The sequence below is a fragment of the Equus caballus genome, chromosome 14 (assembly GCF_041296265.1).
Source record: "Equus caballus isolate H_3958 breed thoroughbred chromosome 14, TB-T2T, whole genome shotgun sequence".
NCBI classification, from domain to species: domain Eukaryota; kingdom Metazoa; phylum Chordata; class Mammalia; order Perissodactyla; family Equidae; genus Equus; species Equus caballus.
Window position 1 is genome coordinate 50,084,001 of NC_091697.1, and position 21,798 is coordinate 50,105,798.

The window sequence follows — 21,798 nt, forward strand, 5'->3', positions numbered from 1 at the left end:
AATTTATCTTAAGGAGACAAGGATGGCATGTCTATAAGGACATTCATTATAAATTGGTTAATGATCACTGGAAAGAAGAGAAGAAAACAACCTAACTGTCCACAAGTAAGTCATTAGTTCCATAAGTCTTGACAGAGCATACTTGGAATATTACGTAGCCACTAAAAACAATCTTAGAGAGCAGCTAACAATATGGAAAGAGGAGCATGACCTATTGAGTAGAAAAGGTTATAAAACCAAAATGAGGGGCTGGCCCCGTGGCTGAGTGGTTAAGTTCGCACGCTCTGCTGCAGGCGGCCCAGTGTTTCATTGGTTCGAATCCTGGGCACGGACATGGCACTGCTCATCAAACCACGCTGAGGCAGCGTCCCACATGCCACAACTAGAAGGACCCACAACGAAGAATATACAACTATGTACTGGGGGCTTTGGGGAGAAAAAGGAAAAAAAATAAAGAAAAAAAATTTTTTAAAAAAACCAAAATGAGTATCTCTAATCAGTACTATGGCTGTAATTTTCATTTTCTTCTTTTATTCATCTGTAATTTCTAAATTTTCTCTACTGAACATGCACTACCTATATAATCAGAAAAAAAATACAAGTTTGTTTTTGGATTGCTTGATTTTTTTTTTTTTTAATGACAAGCCTATGTGACAAGACAGACTAGGGGAACATATACCTCAAAAGAATACAGAAGGGCTTATCCGACAAAGGGTTAATCTCCATAATATACAAAGAACTCACACGGCTTAACAACAAAAAAACAAACAACCCGATCAAAAAATGGGCAGAGGACATGAACAGACATTTCTCCAAAGAAGATATGAATATGGCCAATAGACACATGAAAAGATGTTCATCATCGTTAATCATCAGGGAAATGCAAATCAAAACTACACTAAGATATCACCTTACACCCGTTAGATTGGCAAAAACATCCAAAACCAAGAACGACAAATGTTGGAGAGGTTGTGGAGAAAAAGGAACCCTCATACACTTTTGGTGGGAATGCAAACTGGTACAGCCACTATGGAAAACAGTATGGAGATTTCTCAAAAAGTTAAAAATAGAAATACCTTATGACCCAGCCATCCCATTACTGGGTATCTATCCTAAGAACCTGAAATCAGAAATCCCAAGAGTCCCTTGCACCCCTATGTTCATCGCAGCATTATTTACAATAGCCAAGACGTGGAACCAACCTACATGCCCAGAAACTGATGATTGGATAAAGAAGATATGGTATATATACACAATGGAATACTACTCAGCCATAAAAAAAGACAAAATTGGCCCATTCGCAGCAACGTGGATGGACCTCGAGGGTATTATGTTAAGCGAAATAAGCCAGTCAGAGAAAGACGAACTCTATATGACTCCACTCATAGGTGGAAGTTAATATATTGACAAGGAGATCTGATCGGTGGTTACCAGGGAAAAGGGGGGGTGGGGGGAGGGCACAAAGGGGAAACTGGTGTACCCACAACATGACTAACAATAATGTACAACTGAAATCTCACAAGGTTGTAATCTATCATAACATTAATAAAAAAAAAAAGAATACAGAAGGGGCATCCTGCTATTTTAGTGTTAGTCGCTTGTGAACTATGGGGTTGGCCGCTCAAGGGAGGGAGAGGTAAGACATTTTATCCAGGTCTCATTTAAATTTGTCCAAAATATATTATTTCTGGAGATTCTAGATGGAGTATCTGCAAAAACTCAGATTTCATACCCAGTTCCCTGACCTATCCCAAATAGGTTTCTAATTGGCATTATAAATACATAATTATATCTGGAGCTGTTCAACTAACCCAAATAACATGCTCTCATTTAGTGTCCCCAAACTTAGCTTCTTAAATATAAATCACTGACCTACTTTGTTAAAGATAATTTTAATAGCACCCCCACCCCAATGATAAAAATGAGAAACTTGAGGCTTGCATCAAGTCCCATTAGAGAAGCAAAAAATAAGCACCTAAATGCTTCCCATCAGAGCCACTAACCAGTGAGCCGGATGTTCTATACCCACCCTGGTTCTGAGCTTGTCCTTTCACCTCTGGAACACAACACAGGAAGTGTAACAAGAAAGGGGAGCCCAGACACCGTTTGCACAAGATAGGACCACTCACAGCCCAGACTTCTTCTTGGTTCCACAGATTCACAGTTGCCTCATAACTGGGAGTCTTTTTAGCTATAATTCTAAAACTCTAGAAATCAGTTTCAGGTCATTCCCATTTACAAAAGGCTTTGTTGTTTCCCACAATCAAGAGGTCAGAGATCAGTCACTTTTCTGGCCCTTTGGCAAGGCAACACAGGGATGGGGGAAGGGGAGACAGTGAAGAAGGAAAGGGGGAAGAAAAAGAAGGGAGGGAAGCAAATGAGAGGAAGAGTGAGCACACAGGGCGGGGGGAACATGTTCTCTACATTTGAGCTGGAATTTCTTCGAACATTACAAGGTCTTTGGAAAGGAAGAAGGACTTTCATGTTAAGACCTTAGATGCCCCCAAACCATCACCACTTCAGCACATAAGACACTTAGTTCTTTATCTATAGTTCCTAAAATGCTTAAAGCTAAAACTCTCCAAATGCAACTATCCAAATCAGAATTTTACTGGAAATTTTTTCCTCTATAGAAATAAAAGTTCCTCTCTTCTGCTCAAAATAACACACCTACCTACTGGATGCTGGGTTCTTCCTTCCCACTCTCACCAGGAAATTACTCTCTCCAAAGCAAGATCAGAACCAAGAGAACATGAGAAAAGAAGTCCTAAATGAGAGACCCACATGCACACAGGAATAAGTGTGAATTAGACCTGTTGCACCAGCAAATCTGGCAGAAGGTGAATAGAGAAAAACTGAGTGCCAGACCCAAACATCCTGGCATTGAAATCACAGCATTCCAGGGAGCTGGAAATTGTGTGGATGCACCAAAGGGAAAGAATACGTGGCTTAACAAGATCAGGAGATAATGCAGACAAGAGAGCACCATACTTTGGGCCATCAGTTTAAAATCCTAAGGGGGCCAGCCCCATGGCCTAGTAGTTAAGTTCAGTGTACTCCACTTCAGCAGCCCAGGTTCAGTTCCCAGGCACAGACCTACACCACTCATCAGCAGCCATGTTGTGGCAGGAACCCACATACAAAACAGAAAAAGACTGGTACAGATGTTAGCTCAGGGCGAATCTTCCTCAAGAAAAAAGAGGAAGACTAGCAACAGATGTTAGCTCAGGGCCAATCTTCCTCAGCAAAAAAATAAAAATAAAAATAAAATCCTAAGGAAGTGGTTGCCTAGGGCTTGGAAGACAGGAAGGATGACGAATGACGGCTAAGGAATGCAGGGTTTCTTTGTGGACGTTCAAGATGCCTAAAGTTAACTGTGGAAATGGATGAAAAATTCTGTGACTATCCTAAAAGCCATGAACTGTAAATGTAAATGAGTGAATTATGCAGTGTGTGAATTATATCTCAATAAAGCTGTTTAAAAAAAATCCTAAGGAAGGACCTTGAAGGTCTCCACCCACCATTGCCTAAGCCCCTGCTGGCACATTTGGGGAGCTCAGTAGTATGACTGCTCAAGGTGTCACATTAAGAGACGTGAGTCATCCTTCTCCCGCATAACACTTCACAAGTTTCTCATTTAAGATAGCCATCAAAAAACATTTCAATCTTCTTTCTTAAAGAGAAGTTCTCCAGATTGGAGGGCAGGGGGAAGATCAGACCCCAACACTCAGAACCCAGACTTGTGAAAACAAGCAAATTTTAAGTTATCTTCAGCTGGTGCTCATCTTCATGCTTGAGCTCTCTGCTGCTCCAAGCACAAAACCCCAAGCCCTGTTGTGTTGTCTTTTCACTGCAACATGGTGCGAAGTCACGTCGGCCAGAAGGGGTGGGGGAGATGAGAAGCAAGCCAAAGTCATATCCCAAAACACACTGAGGGCAGAAGCTCTCAGTTCCACTCCCATTTTCGATGCAATGGAGCAGAGCTTTCCTGCTGGGGAACTGATTACAAGCACGCTGGCTATGTAAAGAGGAAATAGGATTTCTTTCCAGAGACAGAACCATCTTGTTGCTCTAAACGGAGCTGGCAACATGGTAGCTTGCTGACCTTGCACACTGAGCTCAGGGCGGCTTCGGTCAGGGGGCCAGAGACGGCAGCAAGAGAAGCTGTCTGTTGTCTCCAAGGCCTGGCCAGCAGACCAGATGCAGCGGGGTGCGGCGGTGGCTGGGTGAGGCTGCAGACACTGAGACATCCATCCCCAGTGCCCGCCTGCCTGGCCTCCATATTGCCCACAGCAGGAGTTGTGAGGCTGCTGATCTGCTGGCTAAGCAGCCCAGGGTAGGATGTGTGTCAAACATCCAGCACACTAGTCAGATACAAATGCAAGAAACCCGTCCTTGGAAGAGCAGTCCACAGAATTTCCTAAGAAGCAAATAGCAGGGGGAAAGCAGCACTAGTCTCCTGGTAGCGACACCCCAGAGTCCAACCAGCAGCGGGTGTGGTCTGCTCTGTCATCTAGCCCTCCTCAGAGGGCTGAGATCAGAACAGAGATAAGGCGGAGCTGTTGCCAGAAATGAGTTGCCCAGGGGCACCTCTGAGGCAGGAAGGGGAGATCAGCTCTCTCTGAGTTTGGGGCACCTCACCCTCCAGAGCCACCAGCCAGTCTCTCTCCGACTCTCCCCCAGACATCGAGTCCGCCCTAGCTGTGCAACTGCTCAGCCAGCTCATTGTGCTTCTTGAATGTTTTTAAAGAAAAAAGTGTGCAACATAATTACAGGCTCTGACCCCAAATGACTTTAACCCTGACAAGAGCGCCCGAGACTCACTGCAGGAAAACGTTTGCCCTGTGATTGCCCACGAGACAGAGTACTCTTTCAGGAGCTTCCCCCACCCCCAATGCTACAGAAGGGACCCGGTTCACAGGCCAAGCTCATGGATAACTGGATCCCAGACCTGGAGCCACACTGGCTGAGATGTTCTGAAGTCGCTAGAACTTGTACACTTCTGAAACGTTCCCCCACCATTCCTTGACCTGCTGTCACAGCACCTTCCAGACACCTGAGCTGTCCCAACATGAGCCCAGATGGCACAGATGTGCACATTAGGGCGGGGACAAAGGATTTGAGACTAGGTTTATGTAGAATCTGTTCCGGCCTATTTGGATTTAATGTGTAATCCGAGGAGCCCCTCCATGCAAATTACCTGGAGGGCCCCAGAAAAATGCAGAGTTCCAGACCTCCTCGGAGATCATGCATCAGAATCTCATTGGGTAGAGCCTAGGAATCTGCAGTTAGGGGAATTCTTACACACATTGACATTTAAGAACCACTATTTTACAACAAGGACAATGTAGAAATGAGAATAACTACAGACTCCAATTATAGGGCACTTACCATGCACCTGCTTATCTTTCTAACCACGATTCCTACAATTACCTCACTGATTCCTCATAATAATATTATAAGGTGGATATTTATTACCCATCCTTGCACTTACACTGCTTTCTCCAGTTTAACTTCCAAAGGTCACGTCCAAAGGCCTTTAGGCAAGCCCTCACCCAAGCTGGCCACGATGAAACACGTCGTCATCAGATCAAAAGTCTCTCCAACTCTCTTCTACCCACCTCTTCTGCTGAATGTTGATATTCCCTGTGATTTTGGCCTGCACTCTCTTCTCTCACTCCGTGCCAGTGGTATTCCACTGTTGCTGCACATTAGAATCACCTGAGGAGCTTTTAAAATTCCTCAGGCCCAGGCTGCACCCAGATAAATTACATCAGAATCTCCAGGGATGAGTTCCAGGCTCCTCAGGTGATTTCAATGGGCAGCTAAGGCTGAGAAGCCAAACCTACACCGGAACCCCCATCTCTTTCTAGAACGCCAGATCTGTGCTTCCCACTACCTTGTAGGGGTCTCTACCTGCATGTCCCACGGGAACAACTCAGCAAGGACAAACCTTACTTAGCTCCATATCCCCCAGCACATACCACGGTTCTTCTTCTGTGGGACATAGTTCAGCCATCCCCACCAAGACCTAACATAGAAACTCTGGAAACACCCCTGACTGCTCCCTCCTCTGTCTGCTGTTGACTACATGTTCTCCTCTTCACCCACACCAGCACTTCTCTGAAAAATGCACAGAATCCTGCATTCTCCTCTGTAATTGATCAGTGTTTGAATATTCAAATAAAGATTCCATTGAGTAAAACAGATTTTCAGCAGTGTCCTTTCTGCCCGTATACTTCCTGGCACACTGCCCCTACCCTACCAGTACCCTAGTCTGAGAAGCCCATCCCTCTCCCTGCCCCTTCCCTCCAGGTACTATGGCCAGATGGTGTGCATTCTCTGGAATACTTCTGCCTTGCGACAGCATTAAGGAGAGTGAAGCTCACATCACTGGTGAAATATGGGATTATTTTAGGTGACACAATGACAAATGCTTTTCAATTTAATGATTATTTCAAGATATTTTAGGAAAAAATATTGCTAACCACATCAAACCTAGGATTTGAGAATGCTATAAAGTTCCCTTTTGAAATAAATGTACTTTTTAATGAATAGACTTTTTCAAAGTAAATAAACCATGGTAAAGTGGGGCAAAAATAACAGACGTGGTTTTAAATGACATCACTCAGAACACTGCCTCCTTGGACTTGACGAGCCTTCACCTGCCTTTTCAAAGTTCCCTGCTCCCTCCTCCAGAGACCCTTCCAGACTGCTAGTTGCACTGTGGACTGGCTGTGCTTCCCCTGCCTCTTCTTAAGACGCTGAGCTCCCAGAAGACAGGGAGTGCGCCTGCCCCATCTCAGAAACCCCCCCCACCAGGAGCCTTCCACTAACGTGAGCTGTCACAGGCACTGAAACAGAGGCCACACAGGACAGGTGGCATGATCCTGTCCTTCATCCAGGAAAGTGCTAAGCTCTGTGGGACAGGCAGCCGCAAGAGAGATGTTGGACAAAACGTTATGCTCCCTCATCACTCTCCAGAAATTGCACAGCTCAGAGAAGCTTCGCTGATAGACAAGATGTGCCTACTGACCCAAAGTCACGATCGCCAGTCACCAAAGGTAGGAAACTGCCCTCCTTAAACACCTCCCAAACTTTCTGAATAATGCACACACCACACAGAGATAAAAACTCAGCAGAACCCTCAGCAGGAACACAAACAAGTTCTCGGGGGCCCTACATTCAAGTGATTCCTAGTACAGCTGAGTCTGATTTTAGGGAATGATTTCATTGTGGCTTTTAATCCCAGAACCAACAATACCTACAGACAGTAGGCAATGGAGAAAACACTCTAAGCATTGTTTTGTTACAGAGGCCACTCTGTAATAAACTAAATAGTGAGTTCCCTTCCTGCTCTAAACTCACAATTTATAAAATTCAATTCACCCCAACTTTTCAGAAACACTCCTATGAGACAGTTATCAAAATGAAAAATGTACATACCCTTTGGCTCAGCAGTTCCATTTCTAGGAAACTGTCCTGCACATCTACTCACTCATGTGGCCATGACAGATGCCAGAATGTTCACAGCAGCATTGCTTGTAATGGTGAAAGACTAGAAATCACCTAAATGTCTATTATTAGGGGACTGGCTAAATAAACCATGTTATATCCACACAATGGGATACAATGCAATGCTAAAAATGAGTTAGCTCTATCTGTACCAATGTAGAATAATATCTAAAATATATTAAAACAATATGCAAATATATGCAAAACAGTGCATATGGCATGCTACGGAAAATATATAAATATGTATTTGCTGGCACACACATAAATTATATCTGAAAAATATGCAAGAACTGGTAAAATGTTGCCTCCGGTAGAATAACTAAAGATCAGGAGAAAGGAGGAACTGGAAGGATACTTACAGTCCTTTTTCCTCCTTTTGAACTCTGGACCATTTACAGGTATTACCTACTTAGATAAAATTTTTAAAAAGAAATACAGACATGAATTAAAGTAAAAATGCCTTCTTAATTTTATTTTATTTGCTCAACTTATAATCATTTTCTACATCTGACCCATAAGTGTAATAACAATATATGCAGTCAGGAATCTGTTAAAGTTTGAGACTGTCTGCTCGACAGTCTCCATGGCACAGAAACAGCCTCAAGTTCAACTCAATCTGCCTGGAAATCTATCGAAAGTCTCACAGAAGGAGCCAGTTCATATTTTCAAAGTGTTCAAATTAGCCTGGAGTAAGCTTAAAAGCACATCTGATAGCAGGATCAGAGGAGCTTTGAATCTACCTGCGGTATCTTTACAAATCATGTAAAATGGGGTTTACTTTGGCTTTTCCTTTGTGGCAGCAGCAGGAGTCAAAGGTACTGGCTTGGTCCAGGGAAGCCAGGTAGTTAACAAGGTTTGGTCCTGAATTCCCAAACCCCTAAAACCTTTGTCCATCTGGCAAAGAAAACACACACACACAGACCACTCTAACCCCAGGAATCTCCTCTTTCTAAATATAGTACAACTGCCCAGTCTCCTAGCTCACCCTCTGCAGCATTCTGTGCCTTCCAACCAAGGTGAAATGAGCCAGATGTAAACACACCGTGACAGCTTCTGGCCCACACTGCCAAGCTGTTTTCCTTACTATTTCCTCTATTTCTCCACTCTGGGTTTCTACAAAAATGTGCAAACCCCAGTGACTCAATTTGTAAACATTCCTCCAGCCACTAATGCTGCTTTTCTCACCCTAACAAACATGATTTCCTTCTTGGTCCCTGAAATGTGAGGTTGGAATAGCCTATTAGTTATGGGCAAATCCCTCCCACCTCCCATTTTTATCCATGAGAACCTGCAGCTCAGAAAAGATATCAGACAGGATCAAGGCTAATTAGGACCCAGCCAATTAATTGTAATCCCTCCCTCTCTCCCTCTCTCTCTCGCACACACATCAGATTTGTTTTCTATCCCCTGCTTCTTTTAGAATCCATGTCAGTGCCTAACACAAGGGCCTGATCTGTTAAGGATGCTTCCAATTTAAGCAAAAGGTTAAGGTTCAGAAACATAATCTAACACACTCAAAAGAGCACCAGACAAATACCAATGGCTATAGGGATGCAAAAAACCTAAACAATAGATGTCAAACAGCTTATAAAAATGGGAGGTTGGCAGGGCCAGCCTGGTGGTGTAGCGGTTAAGTTCGTGCACTCTGCTTTGGCAGCCCAGGGTTTGCAAGTTCGGATCCCAGGCACGGAGCCAGCTTGTCAAGCCATGCCGTGGTAGCATCCCACATAAAATAGAGGAAGATTGGCACAGACGTTAGCTCAGTGACAATCTTCCTCAAGCAAAAAGAGGAAGACTGGCAACAGATGTTAGTTCAGGGCCAATCTTCCTCACACACACAAAAAAAGGGAGGTTGGCAACAATTCCACTTCAAGGAATCTTCTAGGAATCTTCAAGGATTCTGGGAACCTTCTATCTCATGGACATGCAGGGACCCACACACAGAGGTGGGTGAGCAAATGATCACTGTACACTGCAGTGAAAAACTGAGACAATCCAAATATACTTCAATAGGAGACAGGAAAATAAGCCATGGTATATCCACATAGCACATTCTTTTTAATGACTGCAGAGAGTTCTGCTATGTACATGTACTGACATGGAAGATCTCTAAGACATGGTACTAACCAGAAAAGCAGAACAGAATAATTCATAGAGCATAATCCCATTTATGTAAAAAAAAAAAAAATGCACAGAAAAAGGACAAGAAAAAAGCACACCAAACGGTTGACATAGCTTAACTCAGGAAAGGGGGTGCTTTACTCTGTATACTTCCACACTCTTTGATTCTTTTATGAGTATGTATTCATGAACTCTCTCTGTAATTTTTTTAGTCTTTGCACTATAAGATTAGGTCATTCATTCATATTGTTAATTTTCCCCCAAAATCTAGTCTTCTCCAAGTCATCTTTATTTCAGGAAATAGCACCATCATTCACATAAGTGCTCTAGCCAAAAACATGTGAATCATTCTTGACTTCTCTCTTTTCTCTCATAGCCCAAATCCAATCGAACAGGAAATCCCGAGGGCTCTGCTTCCAAAAATACCCAGAATCTGACCACCATCTCCGATGCCGCCACCGTAGCGCAAGGAGCCATTGCCTCTTACTTCACCTGTTATAAAGGCCTCCTAACTCATCTCCTTGCCTCCACTCTTGCCCCACTGTATCTATTCTCCATGCAGCGGGCCCCAGGATCACTTAAAAACACAAGCAGGATCACGTCCCAACCTCCCATGGCTTCTCATCACACTTAGAATGAAACTCAAAGTCCTTTCTGGGACTCAAGACCTCTAAGACTTGGCTCCTGGACTCTCTCCCTGTTCATCTGCCATCACTCTGTTCCAGTCACACTGGCCTCCCTGTTGGTCCTCAAACACCCCAGGCACTCTCCCACCTGGTGACTTCTGCACCTGTTACTACCACCCTAGGGCTTGGAGGACATGTAAGAGCAAAGTAGGACTCCATATTTGTTGAATGAAAGCCTTCCTTCGATGGCAAAAAATGTATATAATTTGAAACATACTGTGTTATAATTTTAAAAATTAAAACTAGGGTCAGTCAGAAATTTAAATCTAGAAAAACACTTCAACTGTTAGCTTCATATGGGCATATCTCCCTTGGCTAACCTTTAAAAATGCAATGGCCTTGAGAGGATAACAAAGTCACCTTCATGAGTTGCTCTTCCCAGTAGGTCAGTGGTGATAATGGTTCCTCCCTGGCCCATTCACATTTTGTCAATTCATGGGGCTTGTGCTCATTAGCTTAGGAAGTTCAGCCTGGGGCCTCTGCCCAGAGGGATGCTGACTGGCCTAACTAGAGCAGAAACCTGAACCACAGCCTCGTAAGAAGCACCTTCCTAAGCCCTGAGATCAGTCAAATGCATCTGAGGTGGAAGCAAAAAGTCTCCAAATGAGGGCAAATGGAGAAAATATACTGAGGGCTATTCACTTAATCATCAAAAGTTTTATGGGACAAAGTAAAGGGAAAAAAATCCAAGATATAAAATACTGCCCAACAAAAAGATCTGAATAGACATTTCAGCAAAGAAAATGCACTGATGGCCAACAAACACATGAAAACATGCTCGACATCATTAGTTGTAAGGGAAATGCAAATTAAAACTATGAAATACCACTTCGCACCCCCTGGACAATCAAAAAGACAGACAATAACAAATATTGAGGAGAACGTGAGGAAATTGGAACTCTTATACAATGCTAGTGGGAATTTAAAAGGATGCTTTTGCTGTGGAATATGGTTTGGCAGGTTTTTAAAAAAATTAGACATAAGTTTACCATATAACCTAGCAGTTCTACTCCTAGGTAAAAAATAAGAAATGAAAACATATGTCCACACAAAGACATCTATGCAAATATTCATTGTAACATTATCCACAAGAGCCAAGAATTAGAAACAATCCCAAATGTCCATCAGCTGGTGAATGGATAAACAAAGCGTGATTTACAAAATGGAATACTCTTCAGCAAAAAAAGGAACAAATGACTGATACATGCTACAACACGGATCAATCTAAAAACAATCTGTTAAGTGGAGGAAGCCAGGTACACAAGACCACATAGACTATAATTCCATTTAGCTTAAATTTTCAGAAAAGACAAATCTATAGAAACAGAAAAAAGTAGATTTGTGGTTGTCTAAGGACTGAGATGAGAATCGAGATTTGGGGTGATAAAATTGGATCGGGGTGATGGTTGCATAACTCTGTAAACTAACGACAAACCACTGAATGTACACTTAAAACTGGCCAATGTTATAATTCAATAAAGCTTTCAAAAAAACTCCCCCCAAAATACACTGACCTGAACAAATGGCTACTTCGAAAGGAATAACCATAAACATAATGCTCTTGAGAGAAGCCCCACGATAAATCAACACATTAATTCAAGTGTCAGTGATCATTCTGCAGGCGGAAAAAAGATGGAGAGGGAAAAAATAACTTTTTATGATTTTAAAGGAGAAAGAATAGCCTTTCTTTTTTATTATTATTTTTTATTGAGTTAATGATAGGTTACAACCTTGTGAAATTTCAGTTGTACATTACTGTCTGCCAGCCGTGTTGCAGGTGCACCCCTTCCCCCTTTGTGCCCAACTCCCACCCCACCTTTCCCCTGGTAGCCACTAATCTGTTCTTTTTGTCCACATGTTTAAATTCCTCATATGAGTGGAGTCATACAGAGATTGTCCTTCTCTATCTGGCTTATTTCACTTAACATAATTCCCTCAAGGTCCATCCATGTTGTTGCAAATGGGATGATTTTGTTCTTTTTTATGGCTGAGTAGTATTCCATTGTATATATATATACCACATCTTCTTTATCCAGTCATCTGTTGATGGGCACTTAGGTTGCTTCCATGTCTTGGCTATTGTAAATAATGCTGCAATGAACATAGAGGTGCATGGGACTTCTGGAATTGCTGATTTCAGGTTCTTTGGATAGATACCCAGTAGTGGGATAGCTGGATCGTATGGTAGTTCTATTTTTAATTTCTTGAGGAATCTCCATACTGTTTTCCATAGTGGCTGCACCAGTTTGCATTCCCACCAGGAAAGAATAGTCTTTCTTAAGCATAGTTGTTGGTAATTAAAACTCAACAATAAGATATTCAGCCATAAAAAAGAATGAGATTCTGACACATGTGACAACATGGATGAACCTTGAGGACATTACGCTAAGTGAAATAAGCCAGACCCAAAGCCACATACTGTAGTATTCCACTAAAATTAGGTACTCAGAGTAGGCAAATTCATCAAGATAGAAAGTAGAATAGAGGTTACCAGGTACGGGGCAGGAGGGGAGGAAAGGGGAGTTATTATTTAATGGGTATAGAATTTCAGTTTGGGGTGATGAAAAAGTACTGGAAAGAGACAGTACTGATGGTTACACAACCCTGTGAATGTACTTAATGCCAGTGAATTGTACACTTAAAAATCATTAAAGTGGTAAATTTTGTGTTATTTATATTTTACCACAATAAAAAAACAAACCTCAGAAGTAAGAAAACTTAACCCATATTAAAAAATGAGCAAAAGATCTGGACACCTCACCAAAAAAGATATACAGATGGCAAATAAGCATATGAAAAGATGCTCAACATCACGTTATTAGGGAACCACAAATTTTAAAAAAAACAATGAGATACCACTACACACCTTCCAGAATGGCTAAATTCAAAACACAGACAAAACCAAATGCTAGTGAGGATGTGGAACAACAGGAACTCTCAATTCATTGCTGGATGGGAATGCAAAATGGTACAATTACCTTAAAAGACAGTTTGGCTGTTTCTTACAAAACTAGACATACTCTTACCGTACAATCCAGCAACTGCACTCCTTGGTATTTACCCAAATGAGTTGAAAACTTAGGTCCACACATAAACCTCCACGCAAGTGTTTGTATCAGCTTTATTCATAATTGCCAAAACTTGAAAGCAATCAAGATGTACTTCAGTAGACAAATGGATATATTATGTGGTACATCCACACAATGGAATATTGCTCAAGGAATAAGGTATCAAGGCACAAAAAGACATGGAGGAACCTCAAATGCATATTGCTAAATGAAAGCAGCCAATCTGAAAAGACTACATGCTCTATGATTCCAACTCTATGACATTCTGGAAAAGGCAAAACCAGGGAAACAGCAGAAAGATCAGTGGTTGCCAAGAGTGGGGCACAGGGAATAAGCGGATCATAGGGGGTTTTTAGGTCAGTGAAACTATTCTGTATTATACTGTAATAGCCAATACATGTTATTATACATTTGTCAAAACCCATAGAATGCACAATACAAAGAGTGAACCCTAATGTAAACTACGGACTTTACATAATATCATTGTATCACTATTCTAACAAATGTCTACCCTAATGTAAGATGTTAATAGTATGGACAAACTGGGAGGAACAGGTGTGAGGGGCTATACAGGAACTCTATACCTTCCACTCAATTGTTCTGTAAACCTAAAACTGATCTAAAAATTAAAGGCTATTAATTATTAGAATGGGGGAAAAGAGCTTAAGATTCAGTCAAGGGGTTAAGAACTACAGATTAGATGTAATTTATTCAATCCAATAGAGAACAGAATGGATTAAACTAGAAAGACTTTTTTTAAAGCCAATGTTATATAAAAACTATAAAATCTTGTTTGGATTTAATTTGCTGTTGTTTATATTTGTATGAGTAATACTGCAAATGTCAGTACTGCAAATTACCACCATTTACAAGTAATTAGAAAACGTCTTTTTTCTTTTATTTGCAAGGTGCTAAAGCAAAACAAAGGAATTGGGAAAAACTTTTTGCTACCTAACTCCACACCCATTTATTCCATTAGGATTCTGTCAGTAACATAATTTCTCCTAAATCTTTTGGGAGTTTATACCATTCAAGAAGGGCTCATCTCATTGCTGAAAAAAGCCTATAGCAAACCCTAAATAAGGACAAATGGGTGACATGCTTTAAAGCACACAAATCTTGATGTTCATTTTTTTACTTCTGTTTCAATAAGGAAAGAAGACGAACCATTTTTCTTACCAAATCAGACCCAGGAACAGGTTTTTGGCCTCCCTGTTCAATGTCTTATTACCCAGTTAAAAGAGAATCACTTCCAATTATAAAATAAGTCCTGGGGATGTAATATACAGCATGGTGACTATAGTTACTAATACTGTATTGTATATTTGAAAATTGCTAAGACAGTAAATCTTAAAAGTTATCATAACAAGAAAAAAATGTGTAACTGTGCACTGATGGATGTTATCTAGATTTATTGGGATCAATTCACAATATATACAAATATCAAACCATTATGATGTACCCTTGAAACTAATATAAAGTTATATGTCAATTATATCTCAATAAAAATTTTTAATTAAAAAAGAAATTAATGATATAAAAGTATGCATTTTTTAAAAATATGAAAAAGAGAATCATTGGTGATCACTCAGTGCTACCCCAAAGAGAAACTATTGCTTTACAAAGCCAAGAGACAGACGCCCTCATTTGCCCCTCTGGCCTACAATGGTTCTTTAATCCTATGATGGAGAGAGAAACACAAAACTTCAGAGCACAATACAAAATCTTAGCTATTCTTTGCTACCCAGGACTCAGAGTCTGAAAAACAACTGGGACAAGATTCTCACTTAATCTAGCACCTGCTGCATGTTTCTCCTTTCTAAGGTCTAGACCTGTGAAGAATTTGCATCTTCACTGCCAGCGTGTTTACTGAAGCACTGAAGAGGCATGTTCAAGAGAAAGCCCCGCAGTCCAGCGCCAGGTTCAAAACTTGGCTGCACAACTTCCTGGCTGTGTGACTGTAGACAAGTTGGGGTACCAACTATAAAATGCAGAAAAATAAGATTTTTTATCTCACAGGATGATGGTAAGGACTAATGAGACAATGTGTGCACTTAGCATAGGACCAGGCACTTGGCAAGTGCTCAATAAACAAAAGCTGTCAGTAATATAATTTCTCCTAAATCTTTTGGGAGTTTATACCATTCAAGAAGGGCTCATCTCATTGCTGAAAAAAGCCTATAGCAAACCCTAAATAAGGACAAATGGGTGACATGCTTTAAAGCACACAAATCTTGATGTTCATTTTTTTACTTCTGTTTCAATAAGGAAAGAAGACGAACCATTTTTCTTACCAAATCAGACCCAGGAACAGGTTTTTGGCCTCCCTGTTCAATGTCTTATTACCCAGTTAAAAGAGAATCACTTCCAATTATAAAATAAGTCCTGGGGATGTAATATACAGCATGGTGACTATAGTTACTAATACTGTATTGTATATTTGAAAATTGCTAAGACAGTAAATCTTAAAAGTTCTCATAACAAGAAAAAAATGTGCTTTCTGTTAAAATTCACTGCGGTTGCCTTGGGGATGCGATGCAGGTCAGAGATCTCAGAATTACTACCTCCGAGAATGCAACGAAAAAGGGGCACCACCTTCAAGAAGTCTCATGAAAACTACAGGCTCAACGAGAGAAATATAAATACATTCACTTCATTTTGTAAAAAAAAAAGCGTCACCCAGCAGGATACCGACCACAGACTAAGCCTTTACTCAGTATCACACACTGCCCCAACTTAGCTGAAAGCTCAGTGACAGAGGGGCTGGATTCTTAGTCATGTTTTGGTAAATCTCCTCTGCATCCATAAAAGTACCACGAACTAGAACGAATCCATTCTCCTCTCGTGGGTTGGAAACACGAGCGCAGCTCGGTTTCTCCGGGCCCTGGGACACGGTTCAGTCTTCGAGACCTCATCTCTACTTAAACTCTCCTGAAGGAGAGCGGCTTATGGATTCAAAGTTTCCGCACCTGAAATTCCAATCGAGAACTCTATGCCTAAAGTTGGTCACCACTATCTAGGAGAAAACTATTACAATTGCACTTCTAATGTCTAGAATTGGCAAATCTATAGAGCTAGAAAATACATTAGTGGTTGAACAGGGCTGGGGGGTGGGAGGGAAGTTGGGAGAAAAAGGACAATGACTGCTAATGGGAATGGGGTTTCTTTTGGGGGTGATGAAAATATTCTAAGATTGATTGTGGTGATGGTTGCACAACTCTGTGACTGTACGAAAAATCATTGAATTGAATGCTTTAAGTGGGTAAATTGAATGGTAAGGTGAATTATATCTCAATAAAGTTGATACTCTAAAATGTGCATTTCTGCCCTACCCCTCCCACCTTAGACTATCAGAATAAGGGTACTCACTCTATCTCAGAAAGCAGAAGTCAAAGTCAAAGGGGCACATGCCCAGTAAGGAGTCCATAAACCAACTGTCAAGATGGAAAGACACACAGTTCCTGAAAACCCACACCACCCCACAAAACCAACAGCCTGATTCAATTTCATGTCTATGAAACCACATTCAGTTTGCCGTTGAGTCCACGACAGCCAGACATGAAGTCCCATGCATTCTGCAAGCTTTTCCTGCAAGGCAGAGAGAGGCAGCCAGCCCAGCCACTGAGCGGGGAAGTTAATCTAGCAAGAAGATTGAAAATTTAAACTTACCAGAAGGTTATTAGGAACAGAAAAGATGTTGGGAGATTTATTTATTTATTTTTTTCTTCTTAACTTGTGGGGCTTTTCTGGCATAACCATGACTTTATACAAACAGGGTTAGCAGGATTCTTCCCAGCCGTGGTTAATACAGACATAACTGTGTAAGTTACCAACAACTGGCCTAAAGGAGGCATGGGCCTAACTCCCTGCACCCAAACCAAAAACTGTCCCTCTGCTCTTAACTCACTTTTGCTCCGTGTCTTAACCACCTTGAATGCTGGAAGATGATCACAATCACCGTTAAATAAGCAGTGCTTATGGGCCAGGCTCCAACCTAAGCACTTTCTTCACACGCACCGCACCGTTTCATTCAGTCCTCTCAACAACCATAGGTCAGTGTGGCTATTTCCATTTTACACAGGAGGACCTCAGACTTAGTGACTTGCCCTAAGTCAACCAGTAAGCGATGGGGCCGAGACCCGAACCTAGGAAATGTAAAACTCTTCATTCTACAAGTCTGGACTTCATCTCGAGCCTCTATTATCTCTACAGAAAGAAAAAGACACTTAAACACACAGAGTCCTCTTGACTGAGACACTGATCAATCAGGTCAAGGAAAGGGTCCAGGGCAAATGAGTGTCTGGACAAATCAGCACAGAAAAAAGTGACTGGGAGTCACCAAGGCTCCTACATATCAAATAAGAACTTTCTGAAAAAGTAAGATTTTCTGAAATGTAGGTCCCAAATTATTTTATTGCTTATCTTCTGTGTGTCCAGACCAGAGGTTGGGACTCGAGGGAAAAACTTTAAGGGTTCATTTATTTATCAGAATGTCAAGGGGATCCCAGAGACAACTGACCTAGACAACAGTTTTGCTTCAAGGTTAAGTGCACAGGCTTTGGAATCAGACAAGCTGGGTTTAAATACACTTAATTGCTGTGTCCCCTTCGGCAGCTTTCTGATCTTTCTGATCTTCAGTTTCCTTATGCTTACAGTGGAAGTAGCAGGAACCATGATCTAGCTAACCTCTGGCAATCCCTGGAGGCCAGTTTTATTGCCTCCGATTAACACAGAAAAAATATCTAAAGCCAAAGATCTGTGGATACAAATTACAAAATAAAACCATAAAATTTTAGAGCTGGAAGAGACTGTCAATCATCTAAACCAGTGTTACTTAAATAGTTATGTATTTGTTTTTATGTATTTATTTTTTAAACACTGGCTTTACATTCAGTATCGATAATGATGATCCACAGAAAAATAATGCACAAAATACTAATATAATAGCATACAATGTTGCAAGCACCTAATGATAATGGAATGCCTGAAGTCTGGGAAACAGTGACCGCCTCCACCCTCTTTATTTTAAGAAGTTACACGACATGTTCAAGTGGTAGCAGTAGTTGAAGAGTATAGTTAGTAGTAAAGCTGGATATACAGAGATTAGAACACCTAGCGCCCCATCAGTCTTTCCCCCAGTTACGGGGCTGGTCCATTCCATTAAACATTTAAATAAATCAAATTCTGTCACTGTTTGCTTTCCTCCTGCCCAAAGAATTCTTACTCCCTCTCCAAATTAGCAGCAGGCAAATAAATTGCTAGTCACACAAATGCATCCTCCTCAGATTCAAGGCCAAATTCAAGGCAAGTCCAAATTCCAACAGGTTTGGTCCAGGGGTCCATTCCACGAAGTAGGATGGGGCAGGACTGAGAGCTCTGCATCAACAGAAACCCCATCTCTGGCTCTGATCATGCAGGGGTTCAAACCTAAGCCCTGATGCTAGGGACGTGTGGCTCTGGGCTAGTGATTCCCCAAACCTATTTTCTCATTTGTAAAATAATAACAGTTCATGAGATAATTCACGGGTGAAGTAGTGCCTGGCAGGGAGTAAGTCTCTGTCGCCACAGGGGCAGCAGAATACTCACTGCTACAGCCTTGGTGCCTGGGGCAGTACCCAGCACACAGCAGGCACTCCAAACATTAGTTGAATAAAGCAGAGGCCCAGTTAAAGCCGGCCTGAGATTCAATCAAAGTTCATGGGCCCAAACATTAAGTGGGCCCCTAACTTACTCCAAACTAGGGGTCATATATTCCTTGAACCAAGGATGGCCCTCGTCTGGTCATTGACAAACCAAGAGTCTGTTCATATGCTTCGCGTCACAGCCTCCAGCAGAGACCTGGCCTCTGAGAAGCCTCATCACATCACAGTTCTATGTTTATTTCACCCCCAAAGACTGGCATTTGCTGCCCTGGGGTTCCATTGTCTCCCTCCTCACGTGTCGAAGCAACAGGCTCACTAAATGACATCTTAGGCACTTGACTTCTCTAAGTCTCCTTTAAGGAGGTCTGGGGACAATTCTCACAGCTAAGACCCCACTCTGACAAAACAACCTTTCTTAGCTGAAAGGTATCACCTATTAAGAAATCCATCACAGACACAGGAAAAGTAAAGACAATTCCACTATCTGCCTTTATGTAATTCCTGATTCTCAAAGCTAAAAGATGGACTGAACTACTTGTAAATGGGTAGACTGAAAAGGCACCAAAACCGATCTCAACAATCCAAGCCGCTCATCCCTAGAGCTCTCTTGTTTGGCAGGAGAAACTCTCTCGCTCTGCAAATGTCAAGGGAAAATCACACACAGAATGCAAATTTCATTTCTCCTCTACCAAAAGGAAATAAGCAAAAATGGTTTTACACAAGATTCGAGAATCTTTAAGGACGAGTTTAACCGTCTCCTTTCTGAGCAAGGATCGAAGCCATTCCTCCTCAGACCTTTGAGTTTTCAAGGATGCCGGGAGAGGTAAAAAGGAGAGCGAGGGAGCGGGAGAGGGAGAGTCAGGATATGTTCGTTCTATTTTTAAACCCTCGCCCACAGTTTAGAGTAAAGGAACACTCTGATTCTGTACTCCCACCCCTATCACCTTCTGCTAAACACAAGAATCAGAACCTGCACACGTACATGGCCTTAATTCTAGATGTGGGGGTTACCGGCTGCCAATACTCCAAAGGTTCGCGAGCTAACCAACCCCGCCACCCAGCCCTTCTCTGGGCAGCGCCCGTTGCCTTTCGGAGAATCCGGCGGCCCTAGGAGGCAGGAGCTGCGTGCAGAGAGCGAAGCAGTAACAACCCGCCTTTTCCCGAGGGGAGGCAGCGCCCCCTTGGCAGGGCACGCTCCATTCCCTGAGAATGGAGTTGGGCACCCAGGGGTGAGCAACTCTTCCCCACAGCAGCCTGAGTCGTGGACGCGATGGGGTTTCCCAACAGGCTGCGGCGCGCCAGGCACTACAGTCCCACTCCCCGGACACCTGTGTGCCGCTCACACCCACTGCGGTGCCCCAGAGCACCGCTCGTGCTCGGTCACCTCCCCGCCATCCCAGAACGCAAGCGGCCGGGCGACGGGTGTCTTTCCTCCTCGGACTGTTGCTGGCTCGCCCATCTTATGCGTCCTTGCCCCCTCATTATAAGCATCCACACCCGTCCTCAGCGCCCCGGGGGCAAAAACCAACGGGGCGCTCGGACGCCCCGGGCCAAGCGCCGCCCGACGGCCCCTCCCGCCCCGGTCCCCGTCCCCGCCGCGATCGCAGGCACTCACTCTTGAGAGCGCTGATGAGTGACTTCCCGTCCTTGATGAGCTCCTTGATGAATTTGTTGGTCTTGTCCAGCTCCGCTTCGTGCGACTTGAGCGTCTCTCGGAAGTGCGGGCTGTCGAGGCAGCAGTCGCTGAATTCGAGAGCGGGGAGCCCCATGGTGCCCGCGGCGCCCAGCTGGGGGGCGCGCCTCGCCCGGGGCCCGGCCGGCCTGCAGCCCCGAGCACGCACGCGGCGGGACCTCGGCCGGCACCCCCGACGGCCGCCGGCTCCACAGGTGTGGCGCGGACTCGCCCTCCGCTCAGAGTCCGCGGGCGCGCAAGACTCCGAACCCAGCCGGGACCCGGCTGTTGGGCGGCTGCTCTGGCGGCGCGCAACGGAGCGGCAGGCCAGTCGGAAGCGCAGCGGCCGACCCGCAGCGGCGCCGGGAAGCGAACGAGCAGGCGAGCGAGCGCGGCCGCCGCCTCCCCGCCTCCTTCGCTGGTTCGCTCTCCAGCAGTCTCGAGCGCCCTCTCACAGCAGCCTCGGCCGCCCCGCCGGCGTCCGGGCCGCTCGAACCTGCTAGCGATGACCTAATCCCGGTCGGGCCAATCAGCGCGCCCGCCTCAGCCCGACCCCCCCGGCCTCCTGGGGACGCCCGGCCCTTCCGCGGCCTTGACCCAATCACCGGGGCCTGAAGGCGGGGCCTGGGGCACGGGGCGGGTCCCACGCCACCGCCTAGGTCCGCAGCACAAGCTCCGCCCCGTCCCGCCCGCGCGGTGTTGCAGATCGCGACCCTGGGGGCTGCGGTGCATGGGTCCCCGCCACCCCGGATCTTGTCCGCTTGCTACGGTCCAGATCCGAGCCCGAGACGGTGCGTCTCCAGGTCTGCGGAGCGGAGGAACCTAGATTTGCTGAGCATGAAAAAACTGGGAATTAGGGCTGCAGTTCTCTTCAGCCCGCCTCGCACTGCTGGGCAATCGAGCTTGCGCTCAAAATGCAGCCCCTGCCCCAGGAGAATTCGCAGCTCACCGAGCGGCCACGTCGCCCCTAGGCGCTCGCTCCTTCTTCCAATCTGGCAGAAAATATTTGCATCTTAAAATTACTAGATCTTCTTGCCTGCAGTCTTCCCGCCCCCTACAGTCCGTCCCCCTCAGGGCCACTCCTGCTCAAAAAC

At 43.8% G+C, this 21,798-nt stretch overlaps 1 protein-coding gene across 5 annotated transcripts in view; it reads right to left on the bottom strand.

Moving 5' to 3' along the window:
* Positions 1 to 21,205, bottom strand: part of ARHGAP26 (Rho GTPase activating protein 26) — a 424,411-nt gene extending 403,206 nt beyond the window's left edge. For 3 of the 5 annotated variants that reach the window (XM_070234027.1, XM_023617497.2, XM_070234028.1), the window contains exon 1: positions 20,648 to 21,187. In XM_070234027.1, the coding sequence (XP_070090128.1) occupies positions 20,648 to 20,801 (154 nt within the window). In that variant the 5' untranslated portion in view covers positions 20,802 to 21,187. Of the gene's footprint in view, positions 1 to 20,647 lie in introns of all 5 variants that reach the window. The other 2 variants (XM_023617500.2, XM_023617501.2) reach the window with 2 other exon arrangements.
* Between the last annotated feature and the right edge of the window lie 593 nt (positions 21,206 to 21,798).